The sequence below is a fragment of the Xiphophorus hellerii genome, chromosome 10 (assembly GCF_003331165.1).
Source record: "Xiphophorus hellerii strain 12219 chromosome 10, Xiphophorus_hellerii-4.1, whole genome shotgun sequence".
NCBI lineage: Eukaryota > Metazoa > Chordata > Actinopteri > Cyprinodontiformes > Poeciliidae > Xiphophorus > Xiphophorus hellerii.
In genome coordinates this window covers 4,710,357-4,721,658 of record NC_045681.1, presented here as the reverse complement: position 1 = coordinate 4,721,658, position 11,302 = coordinate 4,710,357, and the positions used below count along the sequence as shown (strand labels likewise).

General features: G+C 36.3%; 1 protein-coding gene across 1 annotated transcript; it reads left to right on the top strand.

The window, feature by feature from the left end:
- The first annotated feature begins 421 nt into the window (after positions 1-421).
- LOC116727251 (putative uncharacterized protein DDB_G0282133) lies at positions 422-8,463 on the top strand. Its single transcript, XM_032574572.1, has 9 exons — positions 422-429; positions 1,550-1,856; positions 2,064-2,159; positions 2,226-2,333; positions 2,484-2,837; positions 3,126-3,196; positions 3,293-3,862; positions 7,955-8,216; positions 8,302-8,463. The coding sequence occupies exons 1-9, from the start codon at positions 422-424 to the stop codon at positions 8,461-8,463; spliced, it is 1,938 nt and encodes a 645-aa protein (XP_032430463.1).
- The last annotated feature ends 2,839 nt before the right edge of the window (positions 8,464-11,302 follow it).

Below are 11,302 nucleotides of genomic sequence, written 5' to 3'. Positions count from 1 at the left end.
ATAGTCAAGTAAAAGTTGAAGTTTCATTTTAAGCGAAAGCTACTTAGAAAATGTTTTATGAATAGAAAGTGCTGATTGTGGATTCCACAGAATTAGAACACATTGACCTCAAACTGTTTTAAATTAATGCAACACCATGTCCTCTGATTACTAACCCAGCAGATAAATGCTGTTTTTTTTTGTTTGTTTAATTTTAACTCATAAATGTTTTCAGTAATGTGTTTACTCAATTACAATTTCAAATGCTATTAATTGTTTTTATCTTGTAACCAGGTTGCTATGTATTGCAAATTTTTTGCCCAGGTCCCTCTTGAAAATGAGATCTAGATCTCAACGGGGTTTACCTGGTTAAATAAAGGATTAATAAAAAAAAATAAATAAATAATAAAAATGTAATTGAGTAAAACACATGACTAAAAACATGCTCAGGTAGAAGTAAAAGTTCAGGTTTTGTAAACTACTTTAAAAAGTAACAAATACAGACAAATTGTACTTAATTATAGTAACGCGAGTAAATGTAACCAGTTACTTTCTAGCCATGTTTATAAGTGATGCCGATGAAGGGACAATTTAACAAATTAATTATATCAATTGGAAAATATTTGTATTCTTTTTTACATCTGGTGACTAAAATAAACCTTGGTAGCATAATGGACACAACCATGATCATTTTTAAAATAACTGCATCAAACTGAGAAAAAAATTAAAATCCCGGCATCTGTTTATGTTAGGATAAAAAAATGAACAGTAAAATTAGTTTGCATAATTGCTTTAAGTTTAAAGTTTATAGGTTTAAGCAGATATTAGTTATTTTAAAATAACTAATGTTTGAAAATCAGAAAAGTTTGTGTTTAAAGATGATGCAGCTTTTCTTGCTTTTCTTTTAGTGACCTTCACAATCATATTGGGATTTTTGTTTCAAAAGTTACCATCTATGACTTGTTGTTACCAAAAGTACTGAGCTATAAACTTTGTTATTGTGCAACTTCACTCCTAAACTCCTAAGCGATTCACCTGGAGTGGTTACCGTATCTTAGTTTCTAAGAGTATAAAAACCGTCAATCATTAATTATGTATCTTTATTTAAACTGAAACATTTTTTTTAATAATGGCTGACTCATAGCTACATACATTTTTTTTTTAAATCTGGAAACTAATACAATACAATAGAAAGAAATATCCTTTATTGTGTCACAGTAGGGATATTCCAGCACAACAGCAGCAAAGTGATCGGTAACCAAAGCAAGTAGATTCGCACAAACATAGGAGTATAAAATAGACATAAACAGGATAATAAAAACCCAACAATCTGTTTAGTAAGAGTGAAATTTCAACATAAATACGGTGCAGTTATTAAAAATTGTGTAATCCAGTACAAAGTGAAGGTTAAATTAAAAAACATACAAAATGTGCAGGTGTATGGATGAGTAAAAACAGGACATTTACAGCAAGTACCAATAATATGCAAATTATGGAGTCCAGCGCTGTTATTTAAAATTAACAAAACTGTGCCAATGAATAAATGCTAACATCAGTATCACAACCACAGCTACAGCAACGACAGAAGCTACGTCAACTACAGAACCTCCTGTGTCAACCGCAGATGGATCAACACATTTCATGACGACAAAACCAACAACATCTGCACCTACCACAGAAGCTACAACAGCTTTGACAACGACAAAACCAACAACATCTGCACCAACCACAGAAGCTACAACAGCTTCGACAACGACAAAACCAACAACATCTGCACCAACCACAGAAGCTACAACAGCTTCGACAACGACAAAACCAACAACATTTGCACCAACCACAGAAATTACAACAACTTCAACACCAACAACACCACCAACATCTGGAGCAACCACAGACAGTACACCAGCTTCAACATCGACAAAACCTCTGACATCTGCACCAACCACAGAAGTTACACCAACTTCAACACCAACAACATCTGGAACAACCACAGACAGTACAACAGCTTCAACATCGACAAAACCTCCGACATCCGCACCAACCACAGACGCTACACCAGATACAACACAGACAAAACCGACAACATCTGGCCCAACTACAGACAGTACACCAGCTTCGTCACCGACATCTGGACCAACCACAGATGCTACACCAGATACAACACAGACAAAACCTCCGACATCTGCACCAACCACAGACGCTACACCAGATACAACACAGACAAAACCGACAACATCCTCACCGACATCTGCACCAACCACAGACGCTACACCAGATACAACACAGACAAAAACTCCGACATCTGCACCAACCACAGACGCTACACCAGATACAACACAGACAAAAACTCCGACATCTGCACCAACCACAGACGCTACACCAGATACAACACAGACAAAAACTCCGACATCTGCACCAACCACAGACGCTACACCAGATACAACACAGACAAAACCGACAACATCTGGACCAACTACAGACAGTACACCAACTTCGTCACCGACATCTGGACCAACCACAGACGCTACACCAGATACAACACAGACAAAAACTCCGACATCTGCACCAACCACAGACGCTACACCAGATACAACACAGACAAAACCGACAACATCTGGACCAACTACAGACAGTACACCAACTTCGTCACTGACATCTGGACCAACCACAGACGCTACACCAGATACAACACAGACAAAAACTCCGACATCTGCACCAACCACAGACGCTACACCAGATACAACACAGACAAAACCGACAACATCTGGACCAACTACAGACAGTACACCAACTTCGTCACAGACATCTGGACCAACCACAGACGCTACACCAGATACAACACAGACAAAAACTCCGACATCTGCACCAACCACAGACGCTACACCAGATACAACACAGACAAAACCGACAACATCTGGACCAACTACAGACAGTACACCAACTTCGTCACAGACATCTGGACCAACCACAGACGCTACACCAGATACAACACAGACAAAACCGACAACATCTGGACCAACTACAGACAGTACACCAACTTCGTCACCGACATCTGGACCAACCACAGATGCTACACCAGATACAACACAGACAAAACCGACAACATCTGGCCCAACTACAGACAGTACACCAGCTTCGTCACCGACATCTGGACCAACCACAGACGCTACACCAGATACAACACAGACAAAAACTCCGACATCTGCACCAACCACAGATGCTACACCAGATACAACACAGACAAAACCGCCAACATCTGGCCCAACTACAGACAGTACACCAGCTTCGTCACCGACATCTGGACCAACCACAGACGCTACACCAGATACAACACAGACAAAACCGACAACATCTGGACCAACTACAGACAGTACACCAACTTCGTCACCGACATCTGGACCAACCACAGATGCTACACCAGATACAACACAGACAAAAACTCCGACATCTGGACCAACTACAGACAGTACACCAACTTCGTCACCGACATCTGGACCAACCACAGACGCTACACCAGATACAACACAGACAAAACCGACAACATCTGGACCAACTACAGACAGTACACCAACTTCGTCACCGACATCTGGACCAACCACAGATGCTACACCAGATACAACACAGACAAAAACTCCGACATCTGCACCAACCACAGATGCTACACCAGATACAACACAGACAAAACCAACAACATCTGGCCCAACTCCAGACAGTACCCCAACTTCAACAACAACAAAACCTCCAACAAATACTCCAGCTTCGACAGCTACTCCACAAACAGAAACTCCACCAACAAAGGGTCCAAGTCTTTCACCAAGCACAGAATCTTTTTCAACGAATGCTCCCTCCACAGCACCAGAACAAGCAACTACAAAACCTCCAAGTAATTCAGTTTCTTTACAAATACATATATTTAGAAAGCACTCCTTAAGTAAAATAACTTACCTGTAATTTACCAAAATGATGAAGTTCTTTCACGGTGTGTTTGTCGTTTTGTCATAATTATCAAGGTGCATGTGCTTCGAACCCATGTCTCAGTGGAAGCACCTGTGAAGATCGTGCTGACCCGATTTATCTGTGCTTGTGTCTGGCTGGTCAATATTATAATGAGAGTCGAGGCTGTGAAAAATGTGAGTATCTGAGTGTAAAGCAACATGGGATTGTGCCTCTTCTTTTAGCTTACTGTAGAAACCTGTGAAGCAGGACAGTATTGTCAAAATGACTTATGTTATTCATAAACAGGCTTGGGAACTGATTCTATTAAAGCAATAGAATCAGTTTTTTGGGGGGAGTGGGAGGTTTGAGCTCTTTTAATTTAATATATGAATGACCTTACTTCACATAAGCTAAGTTAAAGAAGTAATTATCTATCCCTTGTTTCATTGTCTGTTAAAGGACTCAGATACAGGCATAAATTTAGAGTGTAAGTTGCTGCCCCCTGCTGATCATTGTGGGGATTTGTAAAGCGTTTCAAAGTAGACTTCCTCATTTAGAAAAAAAGAAATGTCAAATTAATGTGGATAGTAACTTGTAGGGAAAATTGAATTTAACAAATAATAACTTTTAATTAATATTTATGACTCTGAATATCATAACTATGTCCTAGTTTCGAGCTTCAAACTAACTGAACAAAAAACTTGTTGAAATTTACTTTTACAGTCATGGTCATGACTATGAACTTCAAATTTTTGACTGTAAATTAAATATCAAATTTGTAACTCTAAATTCAAAATAATAACATGAAAATATGAAAGAAAAATATCTAACTATTATGTTAATACTTTTATATTCAAAATTTTAAGTTTGACATGCAAAATGATGATTTTGAAACTGAATTATGACTGACAATCAATCCTGCCTGTAGATCCCATAAGTCCCAAAAGTTTAAACACTTTTTTTATTTTAAAATACTGAATTCTACCTTGTTGTTTTTTAATGCTGGAAATATGCTTAAGAAAAATTATAATGCCCCTCTTGTATATTTTTTCTGTGGTATATGCCCACCACAAAATTTGCTTGTTTATATTTTGTATATGTAAAGAAACAAACTTCATATATACACTCCAGCCATTAATCATTTTGAATCCTAAAGTTCATATGTGTTTTGTCCCTTTCAGTGTTAATGCTTTTAATTATACAGTTTGACGTAATAGGATATATCAGGTTAATACGTAGTAACTTATCCAGCTTAATAGTAATGTAACTGGCTTTTTATAGATATTTAATTGAAAAATGTGATACTGTGGTAAATTGTCATTTTAAAATTTAAATTACTTAAATGTTTGTGTGGGATTTTTGTGGACTTTTCTGACAATAACCTTGTTTTTCCAAATAGCCAGGGTTTTCCCTGGACTGCTAGTCTTGAAGAGGGCATATGATGACAAAATGGCCGACAAAACATCAGAAATATTTAGTGAGACTGCTAAAGATATTACTGATGAGGTAAGAACTCGTTTATCTTTCCCTGTATTTTATTTTGGCCCAAACATCGTACTTAAAAAGAATATTGGGGAGTAATGCTGGCATCACCTGTATTGTATTTAAGATTAAATAAAAAAATATTTTGTTCTTTGAGCCCAAACATTGCCTATACAAAACGCTGTTCACTAAAATGCTATTTTTAATATACAGATTGAGAAACAGTTCAGTGGTCAAAACAATGGATACATTAAATCTTTAGTGCTGGAGCTAAGGTAAGTTTCAGAGTCAAAACTGTATTTTCTATACATTAGTGAAATACTTACAGTGTGACGTAAACTAATCCAGTTTTTAGTACAGTTTTCCTTAATTGTGAAATTTTTCCACATAGGAAAAAACAAACAAGCATGAGGTCACAGACAAACAATGTTGAAGCATCAATAGAAATAATCTATGAAGCAACTTCTGATATCAAAGAAGCAACTGTAATAGAAACGATGGGAAAGGTTGCCTGTGAAACCTGTTCACTGGCAGAAAGTTATCAAGGTGGGTTTTATACAAATATGTTCTTATCCTGGAGGTTCTAGTCTAATTTCTCTCTCTTATTCTACATGCAATACATTAATTACAGTTATCTTCCAGAATATTTGTTATATTAAACACAAACCATTTCTTCCACTAGAGTTTTGTCTTTGGATTTTTTTTTTGTTACTACTCACTTATTTTAAACATTCTTAACATGAATGGCACCACAGCATACACAAAATATAGAAATTATGTCAGTGACAAATTTCATGATTTCTGTAATGATTTCAAGTCTGAAGACGTTCTGAAGAATGTAGCTTTCAGTGATGTTCTTGATTACATGTGAATGTTCTGTTATGAGGTTTTCTGATCCCATCACCCTTTTTCTTTCCCATTTGAAGTCAAAGACGCTTGCAATCCCATTGTTTGTGACGAAACATCTACAAACTGCAGCCATACAAATGGCCTTTTGACATGCGAGTGTAACTACGGCTACGTTAACACAAATTACACTGACAGATTATGCGTGGGTAAGGATATTTAATATCAAGAGAGTTGAAATGTGTCACTGAGCATTAACTGTAGTGTAACTTTCTGTGCCAGCATGTCCTGCTGGTGAGAAAGCTGTGAACGGCGAATGTAAACGGTAAGTCTATCGACCAAACTGGTTGGCTCCATGGTTGTCTGCAAGTCCAACAGTTTTAAATTAAACTATCTCTTTTGTTTCAGATGTGGCTTTGGTCATACTGGTTTTAACTGTGAGAACAGTGAGTATATAGACATGAAAGTTGTAGCATATTCATCAAGATGTTAATTTTTATGTTTTTGTTGCGGGCAGGCAGCATGCTTGGATTCAGTATATTGTCAAAATTCTGAGTTGGAGTGTCATATAAAGGAAGTGTTTGCAAAGCTGCTCATTCAAAATACAGAATTCATGCTTTATACACAGTACAGATTAGTCCAAAAGTATTGAAGCTGCCCTGTAATTTGAAGCTTTTTAATCCTCACAAGCCTGTTGTAGTCTATAAAATAGTTCTCATACGTTATTGTATTGTCTGTTAAATTGACAGCAGCAGAATATTTTGCGAGTGCAACTTGCATTTATCAACAGTCAGGTCTTTAACCTTCAAACTTAAAGTTCTTGAGGCTGATTCAGTTGCATGCACCTTGTCATTTTCTTTTAACTGTTTAAATTTTTGTGTTGTTGATGCTTCTTGGCCAGGATTCCCTAGGAAATGAGGTTTTCAATCTCAAAGGGAGTTTATTTTGGTGTAATAAAATTTAGACAGTAAAAAAGCTTCAAGCAAATTAAATTATTTCTAAACAAAAACTGTCAAATTTCAGAATTTAGCCAATGACACAGAGAAGCTGAGGAATATATTTCTAATAGGTGTTATAATGGGGGCACCACATGACTCAGGGTAGAGCCAGTCCTGACCTTGGGCCTTTTGCTGCTTTTCTTTTCCTTCTTTCTAGACTTTACTAACTGTGCAAAGGGCACTGGTGTCATAAAAGACTTTAAAAAAAGTTATCAAACTAATATGAACATAAAACATCAACTAAAAAGTAGTTTAGTAGTTTTTGTTGTTGTTGTTTTTTACCCAAGTGAATATTCCCTCTAATAAAATCTGACTTTGAGAAATCTCTATAATCAAATTTTCCATTTTGAGGTAAAATTTTTTCTAAAATTGTTTTGTGTAAAGGCTGAGACTCATCATTGACGACTTCTCTGTTGTTTGTTAGAAACGTTGTTGATCGTTGTGATCATTTGCTCTATCCTTGGATTCCTGATGATCGTTGGGTTGATCGCTCTGCCATTGGTAGTAAAAAAGTAAGTTTGAACCCCGTTCATTTATCACCTTTTATAACCACCTTTGTCTTGTATGTTTTTTTTCTAAAGCTGCTAGGTGTGCAAGGTCATTTTAAAGTTGGGTGGTTTTACAAATTAATTTCAGATAACAATAGATAGCTAGCTACAAACACAACATCATAGGACAGACACAGTTGCAGAACTCTGTTTTTCTATTTTCAGATTAAATAAGAAAGGCACCAAGAGCAAAGAGGAAGACCTTTGGAAATCCAACCAAATCCCTTCCTTTGTCAAGCCTCCACCGCCCTACAGCAGCAGCAACGGGTTTTCCAACTGGAACAAAGAGCCAGCAGACAGCCTGGTAAATTCTGGGTTCCCTCGAATCCCACGGGCAAATACCAGCACCAGCTGGGGTAGCAAGACCAACCTGGAGATGACTCCGACCAACAACCGACAAAACTTGGTTTTTTCAGGGAGAAACTCGGTAGGTACTGCATGAAGTGTCATGTAAACAAACATCTGTGCTTTATTCACTCACAAATCCTAATATATTTTCTTCTCTGCTGCAGCGATTCAACGACTCCCAAGATGATATGTTTTCATTCTCCCAGAGTCGACCCAAAATCAACCCCTATGAGCGGCTCCAGTCCAGAAGCAGCGCATACTCTCCGTACCGACAAACAAACCCTTACGCTCAGATCCGAGGCCAGACAAACCCTTACTTTAAATAAGAAGAGGGAAGCTGAATCACTTCACAAATTCCTATAGTGGTTGTTTTCCTAAGTTAGTGCAATTCATTGGAACCCCCAAGATGAAAAAGATGTAAATAGAAGCCATATCAGCTGAGATGTGCAATGTTATGTAGCAGATATTTTATCATGTGTTCCTTTATTACTTATAGCTTCTATTTCGGTCTGCTATAAGCTGTAATAAATCAGTCTGTCTTTAATTGTTGAAATCATGACATTTGGTTTACAATTATTACATTCTGAATTAGTTAGTTGAACATGAATACTTAATATATTGATAAAAAAAATATTTTTTTAGTTGTTGCTGTTCGTCTACGAATTTACTAGAATTGTTTTTGCTCCGCATTTCATGTATGAGTCTCAGTTTTATGTTGAACTAAGTTTTGGTAAATGAGATGAGCTGAAAAATTCTCCAAATCAGAGAATGTGAAGATGTTCAGCATCTTTCAATGTGCTCTGTGTAGAAGTGAAATCATTTATCAAATATGTCCAATAGTTTGTCATATTTATAGCAATGTTTGTGTTGTTTTTTTTCCTTTTATTGCCTCATGTGATATAGCCATTAACTGACAAGCTGTAAATCAGAGATTATCTATTTATCTTCTAATTGGAATTTCAAATAGCAATTTTTAATATGGAAAAAATAAAGTTTGCATTGCTGTTTTTTTGAGTTTCTAATACTGAGTATGATGGACACATAAACAAAATGTTGATATATATAAAAGTTTATACTCAGAGCCCATACAATCACTGAACAGATGCTTAGAACAGATAAATGTGTGGATGTGCCAAAACTTTCTCCAGCTGAACAGAAACAAAACTGAAGTTATTATTTTTGGACCTAAAGAGGAACGATCTAGAGTTATAGATCTAGAGTTATAGATCTAGAGTCAATGCACAGCTTCAGTTATTACAACTGAAAACCAGCGATCAGGCCCGAAACCTGGGAGTAGTGATGGACTCTGACCTGAACCTCCAGAGCCACATAAAGACAGTTACAAAGTCGGCCTTCTATCACCTGAAGAACATTTCCAGGATTAAAGGACTTATGTCTCAGCAAGATCTAGAGAAACTCATCCATGCGTTCATCTTCAGTCGTATTGATTATTGCAACAGCGTCTTCACAGGTCTGTCCAACAAATCAATTAAACAGCTGCAGCTGATCCAGAATGCTGCTGCTCGCGTTCTCACTAAAACCAGGAAGATAGATCACATAACACCAGTTTTAAAGTTCTTACACTGGCTCCCTGTAGCTCAAAGAATAGACTTTAAAATACTGTTGTTAGTTTACAAATCACTGAACAGCTTAGCGCCACAATACATTAAAGATCTGCTGTTGTTGTATGAACCTTCCAGACCTCTCAGGTCTTCTGGTTCTGGTTCTGCTCTGCATCCCCAGAACCAGAACCAAACAAGGAGAAGCAGCTTTCAGCATCTATGCACCACAAATTTGGAACAAACTTCCAGAAAACTGTAAACAGCTGAAACACTGACTTCTTTTAAATCTCAACTAAAAACCCACCTGTTTAGAATTGTATTTGAAATGTAATCAATTACAAATTTATTGATGGAACTTGACTTAATGCTGTGTTTTGATTATTGATTATATATTGCTTTGTGTTTCTGTGTTTGTAATGATGTAAAGCACTTTGAAATGCCTTGCTGCTGAAATGTGCTATACAAATAAAATTTGATGATATGATGATGATACTTAAGAAAAATTATGTTTAATGCTTTATTTTAAAAAGGTACTTTAATCTCTTTTGTTGAATATAACTGTAAAATAACGCCAAAAAACACTTTAAAAATTGAATAGATGAAGTTATGCATCCAGTCATTAAATAAATTATTATAACATTTATGCAGGAGAAATGTTTGTCAATTAATTCAACAAAAATATTTACTATACATCAAAAAATTCAGAAATTAAAATCCAGGTGTCCTTTGTAATTTTCTCCACCAGAGGGAGCTACTCTACAGAAGCTGAAATCATTTAGGGTTTTTTTGTGTTTTTATTTCTTGCTTCTTTCATTTCCACTGTAAAGATTCACTGTTATTAGTGTACTTCAGTCCTCTATTAGCAAACTAGTGCAGATGTGGATGTCTGCCATTTTTCTCATGAAGACATCCATAAGCAGCTGTATAGATGAGTAGTGTGCTTTAATGAATTTCATCAAGAAGAATATCAATGTGGGAACAACAAACCTCGTCATAATAAACTGTCAATTACCACAGTATGCCATTATTCTGACATACATGTATGTGTTACAATTTCAGTCTGGTGCAGGAGCTACGATGCCATTTTAGTCATTTTAATTTACTGCTGAAATTAGTTTTTTGCCATTCCATGTGTTTATTTCTATTATCCAAATTATATATTTTCAGAACCAACCAATATTGCCTGCAAGAGAAAGCAGGACAAAAATTAAAAACAGAATCTAATGAAAGAGCAAGATATTTAGATTGAAGATAAAGTTCTGTCTTTATTGATACATTAAAGATAAATTAAAGAGGTGTTTATTAGCTTGTAATTCCTTTTTCGTGACAGTAGATGTCAGCAAAAGATTGGAACCCAACATTTAAGACTGGCACCAGCTGAACTGTCTCTTGAACGGACATGCATGTGTCAATACATTTAAAAATCATTTCTTTACCACGTTCTGGTGTATCTCGGCTAAAATTACACATTTTCACGTTTTTTGTATAATATGACTGTTATTATTCAACTTCAGGTTTGTATCACCAGGATACATTGTATGTTTGGGATTAAAATCAAATTAAGGGAGAATGTTTGTAATAAGTCATTCAACAAATTTTGAGA

Bases quoted from the DNA above. Each gene is read 5' to 3' on its own strand.
- LOC116727251 (XM_032574572.1), top strand. The intron at 1,857-2,063 runs ATCTGGAGCAAC...AAAACCGACAAC, and splicing joins ACACCAACAACACCACCAAC to ATCTGGCCCAACTACAGACA. The intron at 2,334-2,483 runs ATCTGCACCAAC...TTCGTCACCGAC, and splicing joins ACACAGACAAAAACTCCGAC to ATCTGGACCAACCACAGACG.